This window comes from Sylvia atricapilla, chromosome 5 (assembly GCF_009819655.1).
Source record: "Sylvia atricapilla isolate bSylAtr1 chromosome 5, bSylAtr1.pri, whole genome shotgun sequence".
NCBI lineage: Eukaryota > Metazoa > Chordata > Aves > Passeriformes > Sylviidae > Sylvia > Sylvia atricapilla.
In genome coordinates, this window is record NC_089144.1 from 19,522,229 (window position 1) to 19,543,190 (window position 20,962).

The 20,962-nt window shown below is 47.3% G+C and overlaps 1 protein-coding gene and 1 long non-coding RNA gene across 6 annotated transcripts; one reads left to right on the forward strand and one right to left on the reverse strand.

Annotated features, from left to right (window-relative positions):
- Positions 1 to 288: 288 nt before the first annotated feature.
- GATA3 (GATA binding protein 3) lies at positions 289 to 20,242 on the reverse strand. Of its 3 annotated transcripts, none has more exons than XM_066318843.1 (6): positions 20,066 to 20,242; positions 18,792 to 19,419; positions 15,506 to 16,042; positions 12,428 to 12,570; positions 6,883 to 7,008; positions 289 to 1,023 (listed from the first exon to the last, which is right to left on the reverse strand). In XM_066318843.1, exons 2-6 carry the CDS (start codon positions 19,030 to 19,032, stop codon positions 739 to 741), a joined length of 1,332 nt encoding a protein of 443 aa, XP_066174940.1. In that variant the 5' UTR covers positions 19,033 to 19,419; positions 20,066 to 20,242; the 3' UTR covers positions 289 to 738. The 3 variants fall into 3 exon arrangements, with proteins under 3 accessions (XP_066174940.1, XP_066174938.1, XP_066174939.1); XM_066318841.1 differs by having other exon boundaries at positions 12,428 to 12,573; XM_066318842.1 differs by lacking the exon at positions 20,066 to 20,242 and adding an exon at positions 19,600 to 19,711 and having other exon boundaries at positions 12,428 to 12,573.
- Positions 18,798 to 20,748, forward strand: LOC136361128 (uncharacterized). Of its 3 annotated transcripts, none has more exons than XR_010743581.1 (2): positions 18,798 to 18,927; positions 20,237 to 20,748. It is a non-coding gene; the product is annotated as an uncharacterized lncRNA (long non-coding RNA). The 3 variants fall into 3 exon arrangements; XR_010743580.1 differs by having other exon boundaries at positions 18,805 to 18,931; XR_010743579.1 differs by lacking the exon at positions 18,798 to 18,927 and adding an exon at positions 19,708 to 19,811.
- Positions 20,749 to 20,962: the final 214 nt, after the last annotated feature.

The window sequence follows — 20,962 nt, forward strand, 5'->3', positions numbered from 1 at the left end:
AAAATAAAAACCAACAGAAAAAAAAATCGAAATAAAAATAAAATAAAAGGAGAAGACATGACTGGCGGTTGGTCCATTTGTTCGTAAGACCGCGTTTCCTCTTGGTCTGCATTGTTTGTTTTTCTGGTTTTTAAATTGTCCTCCCATCTTCTTTTTTTTTTTCTTTTCCTTTAAAAAAAATCTCTCAGAGTCCTTCATGCCTTTTTCTTTACAGCTCCTCAGATGCAATAAAGTCTTCCTCAAATGTACAGTATTTCTTACAATATAAGTTATATGCAATGTTCAGCGTTTTTTATTTTATTTTATTTTATTTTTTTCACAGCACTAGAGATCCTGTCCAATAGGGAATGCAAGTTCTGAATGGCTTATTCACAAATGGTATCCAGATTCAGTGGGTAAGAATACATAGACGCCATAGTGAGTTCCTTTAAAAAGTGGCAAACATCACTTTTTTAAAACTTTTTTTTTTTTTTACTTTTTTTCTCTTTTTTTCTTTTTTTTCCTTTTTTTGTGCTTTTTGTAGTTTTTTTTCTGCTTTTTTAAATTTTTTTTCTCTCTCTCTCTTATGCCTTCAAATAGCTTTTTTTTTTTATTATTATTTTTAACTCTTTTTTATTTTCCCCCCTCCCATTTGATTCGGGACGTCAGACCCATAAACCACACGCCTGCAAAAATGCAAGTAGTATATAAAGTAAATCTCATTTTGAGACTGTAAGCATTCAGCAGGGGAGTCTCTTGCTAACCCATGGCAGTGACCATGCTGGAAGGGTGGTGAGGTCCGAAGGAGAGGCTGGATGGAGGATGCATCGGTGTCGGTGTGGTCAGCATGTGGCTGGAGTGACTGAAGGGTGAAATGTGGCTGATGGAGGACATGTGTCTGGAGAGGGCGGCAGGGTTAAAGGAGCTGCTCTTGGGAAAGTCTTCGAGGTTGTCATGGACCTTTTTGCACTTTTTGGACTTGCTAGACATCTTTCGGTTTCTGGTCTGAATTCCTTCTTTCTTCATAGTCAGAGGTCTGTTAATCTAAACAAAAATCAATTATTTTTTTTTGTGCCTCCATCCCTTCTCCCCAAATACCATGAGATCCATGTACCCCATGCCCCACTCCAGCAGAATCAGCTGGTCACAGCCCTCCTCCTCCCAGCCTCTCCATTTCCGTCCCAAAATTCAGATCCCTTGAGGAAATCCCAAGATGGGTAGAAATTTCTGAAGACAAGATGACAGAAAATTGCTGGCAGAGCCACACAGGAGCAAAACATACCCGAATAATTCACAGCAGCTGAAAAATTTCAACTATCTGCACATTAGGTAATTGCACTGTGTTTAGGTATGAAACCAATCATTACCTCCTGGAAATATTCCCCACAGACACCGTCTCACCCTGAGGCTTCCTGTCTGATCTAAAACCATTAGCAGCAAGAGCTGCTGGGATCTCAGTGCTATGAGGGGTCTCAAGCTTTCATAGCTCCATTAGGAAGCTTCACAAAAGGGACAGGTATTTGGTTCTTTTTTCTTCTTTCCAAAGATTTTGCTCTGATCATCCTCTCTGGTTTTCTTTAGCTAATCTGATTTTATTTCTAAAGGCTTCCAGGGTTTTTTTCAAGGGGGGGCTGAAACAGGTATCTGTGCTGACCAGCAAAGCATTTTCTACATGCATACAAACATATCTGTAAGGAAAATAAACTACACAGATTAAATGATCATCCATGCATCCATCAGGGTTAGGAAATGGTAGCAAAAGATCTGTTGGACATCCTGTAAGAAACTCTTATTATTCTTATTACTTGACACTGTTCTGTGCGGGGCCAGGGGCTGGACGTTGATGATTCTAGTGGGTCTCTTCCAACTCAGAATATTCCATGATTTTGTGATTCTGTACTGCATAGAGAGCCAGCATCCCAACATGCACTAGCACAGGTGACATGAAACTCCCACAAACCACACTTAGGAAGGAATTTATGCCTCCAAAGTCCCAAAACAACCTTAAAAATCTTGGCTTGAGAATGTAAATGGGTCTTGCCCTGGCTCCTCTGCAGGATTTCACCTATAGCAGAAGGCAGCAAATCACCCTGAGGCTAAACCATTTTTCATAATAAATGTGAGCACATGATGGTGCTGATGGACATTCTACAAAAAAGGAGAAAAAAAGGATCCACTGTCCACCAGGACCTACTGTGAAGAGCAATGAAAAGATGTCCCTGCAAGGGTCCTGAGCAACTCTTCACCCATAAGACCTTAAATCAGCACAAGGAACAAAGCGTTTCCTTCTTCCAGATCACAGCAAAGTTTCACTTGTTGCTCCTCAGCCCCTTTCTGGTCCCTTTTCACAGCATGGGAATCATTCCTGGATTTCTCCCCACAGGGAGGCTGGGATAAAATAGTTCCCTGTTACATGCAAAGATGGGATTATGGGAAGAGGAACAACCAGGCTCATCTCTGGTTTAGGCATCCCAGGGTTTGACATTCCAGTCTGAATTTGTGACTCCAGGCTATTTTAACCAGCAGTGACAAGAGCCTTCACCTCACCTAAAAATGAGTGAATAAAAGGCTGATTCCTCTGCCTCTGGATAAAGGGAGCTGGAGAGAACAGCCCTGCTTGCCACCAGCTAAAGGTAGGAGGGAAGAATCTGCCCATGAGCAGCCCAAAACAGCCCTGCAGCAGCAACAAGCAAAATTTAAAACATCATGGGTTCCAAACACAACATAACCCACTTCCCTGGCTTTCTGTCCTCACTGACGGCATGAGAATGCACACACAAGGATGGCTCTTTGCACCAGATAAATGACTGGGATTGAAAAGCTCTGCTTGGCCTGTTTTAAGTTTTTAACAGGGATGTGTTGCCCAGGTTTGAAGCCAGGAAGAAGTCTCAAGCGAGCCCCACCATGCAGCGACATTAGAGGAGGCCGGGAAGTGTCAACCCCTGATGAATCCAGCTCAGATCTGGGAAGGCACATACAGCCTCAGCCCCACCAGCTTCAAATGAGGATCTGTATCATGACACAAAGGCTCAGGGGCAGCCAGAACCAATTTTCAGTTGAAGCAGCAAAGTTTGAAGCTTGGGAGCTGGTTGTGGCAAAGTGACATCAGCCTGAGGGTGGGATTGGGGCTGTGCTGGACCTTGGAAAAAGCCCAGAGTGCTGGCCCTTGCTTGGTGTCACATCCCACAGGACACTGAACACTTCCCCAAAGCAACATCTCCCTTTTTCACTCAATCTCTAAGAACAGGATGGCCCAGGCTATTATCTGATGTAAAACTCAAAGATGGGAACACCAGCTCTGTGCCAGGATGGTGACAAAGCCAGGGCCAGCCCCACAGATCTGATCTCTGGGGTCAGAGATCAGCTCTCCAAGCTGTTGGCTGGCCACATCACCCCAGTGGAAATAGTCTCACACTCCAAGCAGGTAACTAACCCGAGAGCCAAACAGATAAGGACTCAGATAAACGTCAGGAACCAGCACAGTCAAAGCAGCAAGCTGGAAAATTTTTCCAGTGACTTCAAAGACCAGTCACAGCAGGGTTAAAGTGGTCCCCAAAACATCAAAGTCAAGGACCCATCTCTGTTTCTGGGGTAGAGAAATGAAAGACCCGGAGGGAAGACCTTCTCCGTGAAAATTCATTCTGATAAAAATGACAAACACATGCTAAATTAAAATTAAACCAGTCCAACGCATGTATATGTAATTCATTAATTTCAGATGGAGCCAATTAATTACGGGCAGGAATTATGCTCTTTGTTTTATCATATGCAAAATACTGACTGCTCTGCTCTTGGGACACATAGGCCTGCTTTAGGATACTGTGAAAGGGGCCTTTTCTGATGAATTTTACCAAAAATAATGGCAAATCCCTCCCTTCTCTGAGCCCAGGACAGCCTGCTGTGCACCTCCAGCAAGGTACACTCCCACCCATCCCTGAAATGTGTGAAGGCTCATCCCACTTCTAAGGACTGAAATAACGAGGATGAGAACTTCATATTCACAGATCAAATCCAGGGATAGTCTTAACCATTATAGGTCTGATCTTGCTCTGACTGAAGACAATGGGATTTTGCCATTGACCTCAATAAGGTCCTGTCAGTGAAGTGGATTTATCCTTCAGACATAGTCATTACAATGTTGGGTTAATCTTCCAGGCTGGCTGTATCTTAGAAAGCACTCTGGGATGCCATGGGATGAAAGGCACCGTATCAATGTGAAATATTAGTCATTGTTAATACTGGTGTTAATGGAGCCGGCTCTTGTTGAAGTCAGTGGGAGGAATGCCAACAGCTTCACTAAATGCACCCCAAGACTATTATGATTATTGCTTATATCCTACTGACAAATGGGTTTGCTTAAGCTGTGGGAATCAACAGTAAAACAAACTGATATAGCTCCATGAAAAAATTAACACCATGGAAAAAATAAAAAAAAATAGCCTTTTCACTGCAATTGTTCCCAGTGTGGACATAAAATCTGGGTAAGTTTCAACTGCAGATCAATCCATTAAAATATCCAAATTATGTTAAGGTCCCAGAAAATATCATTAACCCCCCCCCCCCCCCCCAAAAAAAGAAAAAAAATGGGGACGGGGTTGTGGATAAAACAGCAGACAGGAATTTGCTACAGCCTAGCCTGAAACAGGGTTAAGTCAACTTCCAAGCATCCAAAGATCTTCCACTGGCACGGGCACAACATCTATGCTGACAGCTGCTTGGGAGGGACATGCTACAATCAGCCCCTCTATTTCTGACCCCTCTCCTGATGGAAATCAGGAGATAATATACACTCAGGGAGCAGGACTACACTTCTCACCACAGTCATAACTAAATACTTTAGTAAATACTTTACTAAATACTAAATACAGAATATTTTTGTAAATACTTGAAGAATTATTTTTTTTTAAAAAGGATCTACCCACTAATATCTGGATTTTAGTATCCTTGCCTGGTTATTTTGCTGCACACAGGAGCTCAGTCCTCTGGGGGTTTCATTTAAGCAGGATCCATTAATGGCGTTGCTCATAAGGCAAGACACTACTTGACTTTGGTAAGTAGGTGTGCTGAGCTTTTTAGCAGCTGTTGGTGTTTTTAATGAATATGGAAATGGTTCCAATGTGCTCAAGGCCTGCCCCATGTCACAAATTTCACAGCTGGATTGGTGTTTCCCTAAACAGTGGATCTAGAGGTCAATTCAGGTGAACTAGGTTTGCAGTGTCAGTGCAAAAAAGAAAAGGATGTGCTCTCACAGGCACATTTCTGGAGAACTCAGACACCATTCTAAGCACTTCAGGAGGAGATTTCTCCAGTCGGATGCCTACAATGGAAGTAGACACATCGTAACTCATCATCCTGACATCTTTTGCAGTCATGGGGAGGAACTACACCATCTTCAAGGGTAGAAGACGCCCCATTAAAACACAGGCATCCATCAGCATCAGCTGAGAAGAGCCTATTTTCTTCAAAGGGCTTTGCTGGCTACAGGATGAGCAGCTCCTTAGAGGTTTCCCAAACTATGTGATTTAAGTCCTACCACTGGTGGTTACAAGGCCAAAATGGAAACAGAGCACAAGCATAGATCCTCCCGCTCAGTGAAGCTGGCTGACCTTGATCCCTTCTTGCCAAGGAAAGAGCAAACAGAATATTTTCTCATGATATTCTGAGAGTTTTCACTCTGGGTCCAACCCATTTGTTTGCAGTGATCACACTGAGAGTTTGATGACAAGCTTTACTTGCTACATGAGACTCAAAGCGTGCTGAGACACCTGCACACTAAAGGATAAACATATTTTCCTTTTTTCCAAGAGAGATACCTCCCATGAAACAGGTGAAAAATTAGCCTGGTTGTTTGTTGGGGTTTTTTTTCTACTTAATCCAAACTTGTTTACTCATCCAAAGAAACCAAATAGTTTGAAATAACAAATGGAAGGGACTGAGATACCACAAGCGTTGGATGCCCCGTGAAACCCAATACGTCTTTGATGTGTTTGCATGGGTGGACATAAGGGCAAAACACAGCCCCAGATTTCCAAACCAAACACAAAGCAATCAACCACTAGTGGAAAAAAAAATCAAAGCAGAGAAATTGCAAGTCTTTTTCCTTCTTTTGACATAATAATTATTCTAATGCCACATGTGGAATGAGAGGAACAGGGATAGCCTTAAGTCTTCTTTATTAGCAGTATTATTCAGTAGAAGACTTTTCAGGTCCCTTTAGCTCTTTCCCTGGGGCACATATCCCTGGTTCCTGCAAGCTGGCTTTGCATGGAGATATTAGATTAAATCTGCCAGCCACTTCATTCCATTTCTCCTTCCCTTCCATGACAGATGCTTTAAAATTCACATCACAGGTCGAACAGACTCTGCAACCCACTAACTAAATCAAGTCCTTTTTTGGTTTGGGACTCGTTTGCATCAACCAGCACAAACATAGGGCCTAAATAAATCATCTTTGGGGACAGCACAAAGGCAGCCACAAACCCAAGAATGATCTAAATAGTTTCTGGCACATATTTCTTTTTTTCCAGAGTTTGTATTTGCTGGAGGAACCAAGCTACGTATAGGAGGGGTATCGGCTTGCAGGACAGTGTGTTGTCTTTTCCAGCTCTCTGAGCCCAACCAGCAGCAGATAATGTCTCTCTGTGTTGACCCACCCCTCCCTTCTTGGCTCAGGCATGGAAAAGCTCTAACATTACCCATAGACAGCCTTGTTTCATACCTCCTCAAGTTGGATAAACTACGTTTGAAAGACTGACAACTCATTGCTCCAAACCCCAAGGTCCCCAAAGGGATAACAGAGGTCTTGGCACCACCCGAGACTGGAAATCCTCAAGTTAAGGAAGAGTCTGGATCATTGAGCACCGAAGCTGAGGCCCCATTATAGAGTATTACAGTCACACTTACATTGTGCAGCTTGTAGTAAAGCCCACAGGCATTACAGACGGGATCGCCGTTGGCATTTCTCCTCCACAGGGTGGTAGTGGTGGTCTGACAGTTTGCACAGGACGTGCCCGCCCTCCTGGCTGCAGACTGTGGGAAGGAGGGAAAAGAGAAGGAGAGAAAGAGAAAAACACCCGTGTTAAAAAAAAAAAAAAATGCAATCAGCAAAATTTCTGAGAAAGAAAACATCAACCCTGCAAGACTGACGCACATCAGCAGAGGCCTCCAGAAACCAACCTGTGAGAACAAATAATAATTGTGGAAAAAAATCCCCAAGGTACTTTAATCCCAAATTATATATGAACTGAATCAGGTGCCAAAGGGCATCCTAAAAGTGGGTGCCTAAACCTCTGATAGAACTCATCAAAATTAGCAGCGCTTGGCACAGCCCATTCCAGAGGGGAAAATGTTATTTAAATGCCAACACATCTTTCCATTTTAATTCTCCCAGACCCCCCCAGGGGTCTAATTCTGCAGTCAGGGCCTGAACTGACAATTGCTGGAGTCAAGGACGTGAGTCACTCTGGCTCCAGCGAGTGCTGGGTGAGATCCGGGTGGGCAGCTGCTCGCCGGGCACGACCGCAAGTGCAGCCCGGTCCTGTAAACTCAGCTCAGCTTCAAAGGAGACAGGCTCCAGATCGGAAACAACACCATGGCAAAGAGCAAGAATCCCAACTTTTTTAATTACACCCTTTTCGCAGCCCAAACCTTCATGTTTATTTAAGGATTGGTAGCAAGCCTGAAAGAAGAATTTACCATTTCATAAAGGGGTAGGAACAAAAAAGAAATCTATTTGTCAAAGTTTATGCAGAAGCTTTTTTTGTTAGCTGTGATAATGACTTAGCGAAGTCAAATTTAGTAAAGTTGCCCTTCTTTCACATGCATAAAATCGTACTTATAATTTAAAAATTGAAACTTTCGCAAACAAATTGTCCTTCTGCCACTGAAAGAGGAACAGGACTTTTCAGACTGCTGTGTGAGAGCATATGCATGTTTGCGTGTGTGCAAGTGCCTACAGCTCCTAAAAAAAAAAATAAAAAAAGACCTTTAGATCCCCATCCTATCTCTTCTTCATCAATATGACACGGTCCCAGAGCTCTGATTTCATCCCAATGCGTTGCTTTCAATGGGACTGCTCATGTGCTTAAAGTTAAAACATGTGCTTAAGCGATTTGCCAGATCATAGCAATGCTTGGCACCTTGCAGAACTGAGCCTTTAATGCTCTCTTTTGTGCTCTTACTGTTTCAAATTTACCCCTCACCCCACACAGCCACACACTGTAGCACATCCAACGCTGGAAAAAAAAAAAAAAAAAAAAAAAAAAGAAAATACCGCATCTTTGGATACTGTACAACAAACCCAAAATGCAAACATGGACACTGGCACAGCCTTAGCATTAATACCAACTCTTGTTAGGTCATGTTGCAATTTTAATCATAATTGAATGCGGCGTAGGTGGAGAGAGGACGGGTTGGTTTTGCTTTAGATAGAGAAGGATTTTTTTTTTCCCTTTTAATTAGACAAAAAGGACTGTCTAAAAAATAAATAAGACAATGCCCATGAGCACTAGGAAGCATCACAGAGTGGCTGATCCGACAGCAAGTGGCTCCCTCAGGCTGTCCGTAGGGACAGTTCCATTTTGCCTGACCATAAACTACTCTGAACCAAGCCAGGCCCAAGGAGGCCTTTAGTTGACTTCTCTGTTGCTGATGACAAGCAGGAGCTGGGGACAGCACATGGGACTTGAAAAAATCCCAAGCAGAGAAGATGAAGCATCCCACCATGAAGAGCAGAGCCCCAAACTGATGTACGCACACCTCCTGACCACGCCACGAACCCAAACCAGGTTCCCTTCAAAATCACCAGGATAGTGAAATAACGAATGTGTTCCAAATGCAGCATGGAGACAACAGTTTGCAAAATCAACTTCTCACTAAAGAGCTGGAGAAGAATCTGCAGGTGTCTGTCCCCCAACTCCTGACACTCGGCATGTGTGGCTTGGAGGGGCACAAGGCTGAATTGAGTCTCTTGGTGGCAGCTTTGCCTTTATCAGACCCAAAAATCCAGACTAAGGAAATTTCTAAAAACCAGTGATATTTTACTCAGCCCACACAAGGGAAACATACCCTTTGAAAATATTTGGGGTTTCTACACAGCGCTCGCTGTAATTTCTCTTAGAGCAAGCGCGTTCAAAAGACACGCCTGGTCAGCACCTCATTGCCTTCAACAAACTCTGGCATTAATAAGCAAATAAATCACAACATCTACTGTCTTCTCTAAACCATTTCCAGCCACTGCGTTTCGCTTACAAAAATTAGCTGAGTGTTTTGAGTTCTTTTGGTCCCAGGCTGCCACCTTTTTATGCTGTACCAACTTCTACCAGAGACACCGGCAGCGGGCAGGAAACAATGAATAATAACGCTATTGTAAAGCTTCCAGCAATGGCATCCACTGACGCTAATCCACCGGCTCAGGCCTGGCCATGTCAGTAATGGGATGACTAATTAGCTGCCCCATATCATCTATAGGACCAAAGCCCATGGCACAGCTGCCAGCGAGCAAAGGAACAACTTCAGAAGCACTAGCAGAGATGAGAAGGTGAAATTGAGGAGGTTGAGGAACCTCCTAATAAAGATGCTTAATTAAGGGGCCATTTTCGGTGTCTGCTTTTACCCACAAAGCTCCAAGCATCATTTTCCTAAAATAAGATTGCATGTGCATGGGCCTGCTGAGAAATTGGCTATAATCCTTCCAAAACCAGCTTGGCTTGACATGGCAACGGAGAGCTCTGCATCTGCATGGGCAGAGAATGGGAGGAAAACTAAAGGAAGTTTTTATCTCAGCAGTGATGGGGTCGCCTGTGACAGGAACAGGATTGGGCTGAAGACTTTTTGCGCAGTGATGGTGTGGTGTGATACCACCTGCCTGATCTTGATCCCCCTGCAAACATCTCCTGGTCTTCCACCTTCCCCCTCGAGATGGAGCAGAGCTGTCTGAGCCCCCTCGGCCGTCAAGACTTCATCCCTGTCACCTAAAGGACACGCTCACAAAAACACTCATTGAATTTAATGAGGATTGGGCTGGGTTCTCAGCACCTAAGAATTTATTTTTCTCCTCTTTCCCACCCATCAAATCCTATCATCAGTTTCAGTGCAGCTGTGATCAGAGCCTACGAAACCAGCTCAAGGTCAGGCAGGAAACTTGTGGCAGAGGGAAGGAGCTGGATCCCCACCCTGAGCCTCTATCCACAGCCTTGCCCAGCCCGCCTGCCTTCACAGCAGGAGAGACCCAGTCAAGCCACAGCCACATGCACAGCCACATGCACATCTACATCCAGGCACAGAAAATCCAATTGCAGGTCCAGCTCTGGTGCCTTTTGAATATTTTTTTTCAGAGGTTAGCAAGAGAAATAAATATAGGTGAAAACAGCATTAGGGATGTTTCTCTTTCTTTTTCCCAGGCAGTGCTCGGGTGAGGGGAGGTGGGGGAAGTAGAAAAATCAAATTTCACATATAGCAAAAGTTGCATTTAAAGAAGGAGAACTTTTTGTAACTTTAACTAAAATGCCCAAAGATTGGAGTGATAACACAAGACAAGGTCTCCCTTTACTTCTTTCCTTTCTTCCTCTTTCTATTTTTTTTTTCCCCCAAGAATGACCTTTTACTATGTATTTATTTATGTAGTTCATTTTACATGTGCCGGGCTCAGGGTGACTCGGGACATTCTTTCGTGGTTCCATCAGACACTTTTTGAAAGCTCTCCCCCTCTTTCCAGGCTTTCCTATTCTGCCTCCCCCTCTGCTTGTTTGGATATGCTCAAGCTCCTGTGTGTTTGGACTGGGGAAACAGAGCTGTTGTTTAGGAGTTATCTCCAGGGCTCAGATATCCGGCAGCTTTTTCCTAGGAAGTTAACTTTACACATAAAGAGAGAACGAGGAGGAAAAAAAAAGAAAATAAAGAAAACTGGGGCTGTGTGTTTAAGACAGAAGGGCCAGCGGGGAGGAGGAGAAGAGAACAAGAGAGCTGCCCCAAAAAAAAATCAAAATTCCAGGCTGTACTTCCCTCCCTAGAAAGCTTTTCCTTTTTTCTAACAAGGCTATGAAAGATGAGAGAGACAAATATTTTCCTATAGGGGAAAAGCTCGTAGAGTAGGGCACGGAGAGGTTTCACACGCAGGAAGTTTGGCGGGGTAGAGGAACAAACCCACATCTTCCCCAAAATTCACATGGGCTGACAGAGTTATTGCTGATGCCCCTCACAGCGTGGCCCTTCCTGGGAATGTGCCCTGCAAATGCTTCCTGAAGCCAGAGGGAATACAGCTGATACAGTTTTATGGGTGTCTCACAGGTGAGGCAGCTGATCCCGACCCTAGAGCTGCCAGACAGAGCTGTGAGCACCTTCAAGGGGAACACGAATGAACCAGCCCTGTCCTGCCTGCGGGGTCTGGCCATGCCAGGCACAAGCCTCACCAAACTGCCCAGATCCATCCGTCAGCTCAGAATTCCACAGAGAGGCGAGAGCCACTTTCTTCCACATTTTGAGCAGCCCCCAGGAGCCCTTCCACATCTTTAATCCTGACAAAACCAAACGTGCCTCGGTCTGAAACATTCATATCTTCCCAAGCGGGGACCATAATTTTTTTCCCCGCTTGATATATTTTTTTCCCCTTGTGGTCTGTCTGATTATTTGCCAAATACACTTTAACACATTTATTAGCCATGCCCACAGCTTCCAGACCTTTTTGTGGCTTCCAGGGAAATACACGAACAGATCGCTGGGGATGCTGTAATGTATTGCCTGTGCTTAGAACAGTCACCAGTCCTGTAACTGTTATTTCAAACATTTACCCGCTCATTTTGTCTTCCTCCAACTTCTGTAGCCTGGGCATATGCTCGGCTTTGAACGCTCACCATCCTCTGCCTTGTATCCATGTGACATAATTTGGGACCCAGATGGAGCAGACATAAATGACCACACCAGGTACCAGTGGCACCAGGACCTGATGGCTCCAGCTCTTTGCAGGTCCAAGGTCTGTCTGATGCCCCAGTGAAGCCCCAGATCCTGTTTGGACCCCTTCTCTATGGCACCACCAGCCAAGGAGGATAGAGACATATTAAGAAGGGGAGGGCAGAAGTTTGAAGAGCCCAGGAAAAATCCTGTATTCCTGATAATCTCTTTGGTCATTGAGAAATTATTATCCTGCCCTTAGGCCCTGGAAAGTGTCACTGTCCTCGGGTCACCATCCAGAAGCACCGTGTGGAGTTGAAATCTCAGGTCTGGTTTGCAAGAAGTCCTAGATCTTGATTTTTAAACCTGTTTTGCAGTTTGCAAAAGGACCAGACAACTGAGGCCCACAGCAGCTGGGACTGTCTCTCCAGGCATCCCTCCCTCCTACCCCTCTGACGCAGTGGGATCAGTAGGAGCTGGCTGAGGTTCCATCCCAAGCTGCAGATAGGAAACAAAAGTTGCAGAAGAAGAAGAAGAAAGAATAAAATAAAAGGAGACTCACCAGTCTTCTCTTGGGTTTGATCAGGGGCCGGTTCTGCCCATTCATTTTGTGGTAGAGTCCACAGGCGTTACACAAATAGTGCCCAGTGCCGTCTCTTCTCCACAGAGGGGTTGAGGTAGCCCCACAATTTACACACTCCCTGCCTTCTGGAAACAAGAGAGCACATGGTTCACTTAGGGAAAGCAGAGATGAAAGGGGCTGGGGAAAGCCCCCGCTCCCCCAAAAAAACCCCACAACCTCCCCAGACACCCAGCCATGCCAAGCCCCGCCACTGCCCCCCAAGCTCAGGATTTCCAAGCAAAGGTCCAAAGCCATGACTGAACAATGTCCCTGGAACACTCTGGTGGGATCTGATCCTTTTTTACTTCCACAGGCAGCAGCGTCAGGTCTGTGTCCCAACAGCAGGGAAGAGGGATGGTGACAGTGACAACCCAAATGCCATGGTGGCTCAAGGCGCTCCCTGGAGAAGATCTCACTCTTCCCACAGGTCGCTCCTTGGAGGGAGCTGGGGAGGACTGACAATTTCCCCTCATCTTTGGATTAAGGGCTTCTACAACTCTGGAAACCCCATGGTTCCATGGGCACCAGAAAAACCTTGGCAGCCTTTGCAAGCAGCCTCCAGCCCTCTATACCCAAAATAATGGATACAAAATTTAAGCCCATGACCCCCTTTCTGATGTGTATGAGGACCCCAGTGTCAGTTCATGAGCACTCTTCCAGCTCCCAGGGGTGTTCATGAGCCTGGAGGGCTCTTCTTCTGGCCTCAGGTCAAACGACATTAAGGGCCCCCAAAATAATCACAGATAACCCCCAAAACATCTCCCCCGCTCCAGTCAGTACATAACAACTCTGACAATATCTGTTATTGATTAATTTGAAATTAGGCTTCAATCACTTAAAACTTTCAGAAACCCCCTCTGGTTTCCCCACCACAAGGACAGCCTGATCGTCCATCCTGGTTATCTGGGATAGCAAACAGCCCCAAACCTGCCTCATAAGTTCTTTCCCTCCTTCTTTTTGGGCACCTCTTTATCTTCTCCCTGGCTATTGCAGGGGGAGATCTCCCTAACAGACCACCAGTTCCCAGCTTGGAGGAAGGAACTGGGAGGATGCAGACCCTGCCTCCCAGATACTTTCAGAGGGTTGAGGGGGTTTATGTTGCCTCTTTGGTTTACTTGGGGAAGGTGTGTATTTTTGTACCTAACCTCAGTCGTGGCCCACCTGAGAGCAGTGGCAGACCTCAGCCGGGCAGAGCAGAGCAGAGCCAGCTCAGCACAGAGCCGGCTCCCCGCTGCCCCAGCCCGTGCTGCCTTCGAGCAAGAGGCATCCGTGCCCTAACCACAAACAGCAACCGTTTTTCCAGAGCCTTTGCACCGAACCCCTCTTCTCTCATACCCCCCTAGCAACTACAACAACAACAAAAAATACATTTGAAGTCGTTTCTCCCTCTTTTATCCTGCAAAATCACCCCCTTCCTCCTTTTTCTCCAGCTCTAACCTTCTTTGTCTGAGAGCTCCTAGCTTGCTAAGATCAACCTTTAAAGAGGGGGAAAAAAAAAAAAAAGAAAAAAAAAAAAAAAAGAGAGAGAAAGAAAAAAAAAAAATAGGTGTTGCTGCTGGGGTTGGTTTATCACGACCGCAGATGTCTTTCTAGAAGGTAAAGCAACAGCAAGTGGCAAAAGGAAAACAAGAGGGGAGGGTGGAGGGGGGCCGAGACGGTTTGAAAATACCGCGCAGCCGGTGGGTGCCCCGGCGGGAGCTGCGGCTCGGCGGGCGCCGGGGGATGCTCAGCACCGCCCGGGGCCACAATAAACCGGTCCCTACCCCGGACACAGCACCCGGTCCGTACTGGGGCCAGGCGGGGAGCCGGTCCCGTTAATACCCAGGTCGTTTTGTTCCCCTCCGGTTAAACGAGGCAGCCGCTCCCGGGCTGTTTGAGTCTCTGTCCCTCTCTTTTGTTTCACCCCATCTCTCTCTCTCTCTCCTGCTTTCATGTACAAAACATACAGGTCTGGGTTTTTTTGTCACTCTAGCCGCATCCGGACTCTATTAAAGTTCCTGGCGCTGGATAAACAATGCAACTGTCGCGTGCAGCAGTCTGAAAATAATTGGATTAGCTCAAACATATCAGCTAAATAGAGACAGTCCCTGCTCAGACAGACAGAGTAAATGTCACCCTGGAAAAACCCTGAAAACTGATCTCATTCATGCCAGGCAACCCCGCAGCAGCCTCCTCGGAAAAAAAAAAATAGAGGGAAAAAAAATAAAATAAAAGGGGGGGAAAGAGTTTGACTAATCGCCCTTTCCTCTGCACACAAACCCATTCCCCTCGTCTCACTGCCACCCCTCCATGCACACAAATGTCCAAGCCCGATGTGTTCAGCCCGTCGGGAGCCGCGCAGCCCCTCGCACCCCATTCCGCGGGGTGCGCACGGAACTGGGGCTCTCCAGCTCCCCCCGGGAAAGGCCAGGGGGACACTTTTGGGGACTTTCATTGTGGGTGATCCCAAGCCTCCGGCACGGAGCTGGCTGGGGCTGGGGGCTGCGTGGGCGAACTCTCCTCATCGCCCCGGGGAAAACCCTCCCCGCATCCCCGGGCGCCGCATGGGAAGAGGCCCTGGGAAGAGCGAGGCGGAGGGCGGGCGGGGGAAGTTGGCCGGGATTTAGCACCATTATTAAAATACAGAGAGATCACTAATGCTGCGGTTCCCTGGGTTTCGCTTCCTCCCCAGGCGCCGCAGCTGAGCGCACCGTGGGCGCTGGAGGGGCCGGGTCGCCCCCGGGACCGGAGTCCCGCGGCACCGGGTGGGTGGTTTGGGTTCGTGGGCCTGGCTCTATCCCCAGCCAGGGTTGGACAAGGGGGAATTTGGTTATAAACGTAGCAGACCAACGTGTGGGGAAGGTGAAGTGTCGCGTGTGTCCCCCACGAGGGCTTCAGCCCCTGCTGCTCATCACACGGATGCCTGAGCACATGTCTGTGCCGGGGAGCGAGGGGTCAGCCCCACCCCTCAGCCCCCCGCTTTTCCCCCGCTCAGCTTCCTCTCCCGAGCAACGGGGATGAAGAAGCCAAAAGCCCTACCTGTGCTTGACCGTGCTTTTGGTCGCGATTTACACCCAAAGCCGGTTGGCGATCCTCCTAAGAGGCTACTGGGGGGAAAAAGTCCAGAGCCATATTCTGGGACATACGGTGGGTAGGTAGTGATGGGGTGATGAGCGGAGGACGTGGCTCCTCCTAAAGAGGCCATGCTGCTCCGAGAGTGAGAGGACTCCAGCTTCATGGTATCGGCCAGGGACACCTGGTATTTGATGCATTCCTTCTCGTCCTGCCGGGTGGAGCCGGTGGAGCCGGGGGTGGAGATGGACGGATCCGGGGACACATCTTTAGGAGGGGTCGGCGGGAAGGTGAAAAGGTGCGGGCTGGAGTGGCCGGCGGATAAAGTGGAAGAGGAGGCGGGTGGGTAGAACGGAAAGGGTCCCGGTGAGCTGTGATGGATGGAGGTCTTGGAGAAGGGGCTGAGGTTCCAGGGCGAAGCGCTGTGGTGGCTGCTCAGCGCCTTGCTCCCGTCCAGCCAGGGCAGCGAGCCGTGCAGCAGCGGGGGGCGGCACACCTGGCTCCCTGCGCGGAGAAAACACGGAGACATGTCGGTCACATCCCTCTGCCACCCTGGAAAAGCCCCCCGTGGGGGTCCCGGGACCTGCTTCCCACCACCACCACCCCTTGTCCTTCCCAAAAAGGGCTCAGCATGCGGACAGAGTAAGGCAAATCACATCTAATGAGAAACCCCGTTCCTCTTTAAAATTAAATTTTAAAAGCTACAAGAGCACGGGATGGCAGCTCCGCTCCTGTTGAGGAACGGGTTTTGGGGTCGGGACCCTTCAAGCAGGGTGCCAGCCCTGTGACACGGGATTTGGAGAGCTCTGCTTCACTCTCTCCGTTTTCCAGGCAATCCCACGAAGACTTGGAAGCAAAGATCCTGCGTGAAATTGCCTAGTCCCGACTGCAGAAATATTTTTTTTTTCTTAGCTGGAAAATTATTTCCTGAACAGAGCCGTGAGCTATAAACCTTGGGAATTCTCTAGTCAAACGAAGAAGAACAGAAAATGCCCACAGACATGACAATAACCTTTGCAAACGGGGCTGACAAACTTTGCAAACCACTCAGTTTGTCCTTTCTTCTTCCATGAGACTGCACAGAAATGTTAGATGGCTTTTTCGTGATGGCATGGCACACGCAGAGGGTACCAACTGCCTCAAAAGAACTCTCCCTACCCTTTTGTGACAAGGGACACCTCACTTGTTTTTTAATACACAGACTGGGACTTTGTGGGGAAAAAAAATTCCACTGGATTTTCGCAGTCAAATACTTTTTTTCCCTTTGGTTATAAATGTTCCTAAGCGCTTGTACCTAATATTTTAAATTATTTCAGCCCTTGCTAAACAAATAGACAAACATATCCGAAGAATCAAATCTAGACAATCCACTGCAACTTGGGCAAATGGCTGTAAGATGGAAAAGACAGTTATTCAACTGGAAGGGAGCAAGTTTTGTGCCTGATAATAAAGCCCTGGAAAGTCTCTGACACCAAGAGATCCTTAACCTCTGTAGGCTTTGTGATATTCCATAGACATGGCTAAATATACAGAAGGAGAAATGCAAACACGGAGAGAGTTACAGGATGGACACATATGTTTGCATGGGAGCTCGTGTGTGTCTAGAAAAGCTCCAAACTGGTTTTCACCATACCAGGCACTCGTGAACAATACTGAAAGTCACTGCTCGAAAGGAAGGGAAGGTGGGTTATCCGAATAGAAAGGGTCAAGATTCATTATCTTCTCCAGGAAGTAACATAGTAAATATATTCAGGGTAGATCAGAGAGACCGCATTTCCACTTTCTGCTGATATATTGGGAAAAAAAATGAAAAGGGAAGGAAAGAAAGAAAGGATAAAGGCTGCTGATCCTTAAAAATAATTGTTTTAAAGGGACTAATAGCAGAACAATGCAGCTACTGAGCGGAGCCTAATGCAGGCTCACACTCAACAAGTTGCTGAGGGCTGGGAGCAGCCCCCTGAACCCGCTCGGCTCCATCTCCACTCCGCTTATCCCACTTTCTCCATGATTTTGGGGTTATTTACACTGCAAACCTCGGGGATTTAGATTTAGCTATAACAGAGATCACTGTCCGGCTTTACAAACCACTCTCTGCTTTTTTGCCTCTTTTTAAAATTTGTAATTTTTTCCTTATTTTTTAAACCATCATGGTAAACTCCAGCTATTAAACACTGAATCTCTCCACTTCTTCATAAAAGATGGCACCAAAGTTCTCATCCCTCCGTGGACCTGGGCCCCACCAGCCCCAGGTATTTCACCTCCTTTCTAAAAGCTGTGACCCAGGAACAAGATTCACATCGTGGATCATTACCTTCCTGCAGGACCCTCAGGAACAACACACCAGGTCTGATACCTAATTGCACCACGGGCTATATTTTTTTTTTTTAGTTTCTTTCTTATTTTAAACCCACGGCATGGTGCTGTCCTGGGTATGCATGCAAAACTTTCGTCCCAAGCCTAACAAGCTCACCAAGTGCGAATTAAATAGCCCAAGCGCGAGGACAGCGGGGTCATTTTCACACCCCTGCTCTCCAGCTTGCTTCGCTTCCCCAGAGCAGCTTAATCGTGCAAAAACTAAACACAGTATGAAAACACTAACTGTTAACCTAATTAAAGAGAGGGGGGAGAAACCAAAGCGAAAGAGAAGGGGGCAAGAGGAAGAAATCTAGAGGAAGATGAAAAAGAAAGAAATAGAAGGAAGGCGAGCAAAAGGGAGAGGGAAAGAGAGAGGGGGAAGAGGGATGTGAGATAAAAGATAGGGATGAAAGAAAGAGAGGAAGAGAGGAAGAAAGGGAGGGAAGAAAGAAGGAAAGAGAGAAAGAGGAAGGAAAAAAAAGAAAGAAAGAGAGAAGAAGAGAGAAAGAGAGAAGAAAGAGAAAAAGAGAGAGAGGAAGAGAGAAAGGACAGGGGAAAAGAGAGAAAGAGAAAGAAAGAAAGAAAGAAAGAAAGAAAGAAAGAAAGAAAGAAAGAAAGAAAGAAAGAAAGAAAGAAAGAAAGATAAAAGAAAGAATAAAAGAATTTTTAAAAAGGAAAAAAAAAAAAAGAAAGTGAAAGAAAGGAAGGAAGCCTGAATTTTTATTTATTTCCAATAAGCCAACCCCAAAATCCACCCGTGACGTAGTTTCCCCGCCGGCAGGGCAGGAGAGGGTCTGCCGGGCAGCAGCGGGGGGTTCGGGGCAGCACCGGGAGCCGCCGGCCCCGGGGCAGGAGCGGGAGCGGCCCGCGGGGCGCGGGGCTCGGCGCGGACACTCACCGTGGTGGGCCGTGGGGTATCTCTGCACCGTGGCTCTCACGGAGTTGCCGTAATACGGCGGGACGGAGTTGACTTGCCCGTCGATATTAAAAAGTACATCCACTTCCTCGGCGAGAGGATACTGCGTGGGGTCCATGTAGGTATGGCCAAGCGAGGGGTGATGCGAGTCCGGGTGCTGCCCATTGAGCACGGCCGGGTGGTGGTGGCTCACCCACCGCGGCTGGTCCGTGGAGACCTCCATCTTCCGCGCTCGCTGCTCTTCCTCCTCTTCCTCCTCCTCCTCAGCAAGGCGCGGAGGGCTTGAGATCGGAGCCGGAGACGCTGCTGCCGGAGTTATGCACAGGGCGGGGAAAAGTGCTCGGTGAGTTGGGGGATGTTTCTGGTGTAGGTTTGGTTTAAAAGTGGAGGGGAGTAGGGGTTGTGGTGATAAACGATCGACTCCAGAAAAAAAAAAAAAAAAAAAAAAAAAAAAAAAAAAAAAAAAAAAAAAGGAAAACTGGTAAAATAAAAAGGGAGAAAAAAAAGGGAAAACAAAACAAGAAAAAAATCTCGGGGGAAAAATTTCTCTGCGAAGCGAGATCCCCTCGTTTCTTCCGCTCTGTTGCAGATGTTTGTCTTCTTTGATCACCTGTAACGAGAAAGAGGAAAGGGAAGGAGCAGAGAGAGAGAGAGAGAGAGAGGGAGAGGCAGAGAGAGAATCGTACTTGAGAAGTTCTGAACTTTAGCACCTGACTTTTTAGTCAGGAGAAAACCCATCCCATCCCTCGGCAGCCATCCCTGGGAAGCGCCTGCTCTGCCCTGGACCCACCTCTCCCTGCGCCTCTTTCTCTTTCGCTCTCTCTGCCTCAGAGCGGAGCTCAGCAGCTCCCACCGCGCTCCTGCCGCCCAGCCCTTACTTTTCCTTGGGTTTGGGTTTTTTGGTTTTTCTTTTTTTTTTTTTTTTTTTTTGGTCGTCGAGGTTGTTTGCTTATTTTTTTATTTGCACCATTTGCACCTGAGAAGCTCCAGTGGCTTAAGCCGGTGAGAACTTGTGCCATTCGCTGCTGCACAGCCCAGAGTCACTTTGATTGCTCATTAATTATTATGCAACCGAGAAAGGGGGGAACAGGGGGAAAAGAGAAGAGAGGGAGAGGGGAGAAATAGAGGAGGGGGTAAAGCGATGGGAGAAGGGAGTGGGGGTGAAAGGAAGGAGCGAGGAGAAAAGGAGGGTGGGAAGAGGGTGGAAAAAGAAAAATTTAAAAAGCGACAAGTTGCTAAAGAAATTCCGCACAAACCTTGGTGGAGAAGCAGTATGTGACCCAGGAGGGATGAAGCTGAAAGTGCTTGATCAGATCAGATTGTGCTCTCTCGCACTATTTTTTTTCCTTACTTTTTTTTTTCCTCCCTCTCTCTCCCTTTTTTTCTTTCCTTTTTTTTTTTTTCTTTTTTTTTTTTTTTTTTTACAGGGAAGGCATTCTTTCAGAAAGGAGCAGGATGGCGCCAGCCGGCTCAGTGCTTACAGACAGCTGTGGCGAGACGCAACTTAAGGAGGTTCCAGTGTCATGAGCCCGGGGGAGGCGGAGCCTGCCGAGGGGACCGGCCGGGCGCTCCGGCCGCCCCCGCGCTGCCCCCGCGGGAACCCCCCGGCAACAAACTTCTCCTCATCCCCTCCCACCCCCACCTCTCCCTTTCCTTCTTTTATTTATTTTGAATTTTTTTCCCTACTCTTTTTTTTTTTTTTTTTTTTTTTTTTTTTTTTTTTAAGGGGGAAATTAAGTTTTCCCGCTGTCCCAGAAACTCTGCGAGTGGCTAGCCCGGAGAGATGGTGCATGGAAGGGACGAGTTGACTTCTGCGGACAAGGCCGGGGGATGACAGCGGGCTCGGAGCCCCCCGGGAGCGGGGATGTGCCGGCAGGTGCAGGACCGGGGGGGTCCCCCCTGGAATAAAGCCGCCTCCTCCAACGGCGTGGCTCAGAAAGGATTTCATTAATGTCATTTTTAAGGACACAAGCGCACAGCAACGGCCAACTTTGCAGGCCGGATTTGGGGGGTTCGGGGGTGTTTTTTCCCCCTTCCCGCCCCACTGCGGACCCGCGGCGGGCAGCAAGGGCCGCGACGGCCGCGGGACCGCACCGACCGGACCCCGGGCGCCGCGCCCGGCCCCGCCCCCCGCGGGCTCGGCCAATGGGCGG

What these genes read in the sequence shown, in the direction of transcription:
- GATA3 (XM_066318841.1), bottom strand. Translation starts at nt 19,032, where the DNA reads ATGGAGGTCTCCACGGACCAGCCGCGGTGGGTGAGCCACCACCACCCG. An exon ending in AAAAGCACGGTCAAGCACAG is followed by an intron (nt 12,574 to 15,505) that starts GTAGGGCTTTTG and finishes TCTTGTTTCCAG; the next exon opens with AAGGCAGGGAGTGTGTAAAT. An exon ending in TCAAACCCAAGAGAAGACTG is followed by an intron (nt 7,009 to 12,427) that starts GTGAGTCTCCTT and finishes TCCTTCCCACAG; the next exon opens with TCTGCAGCCAGGAGGGCGGG.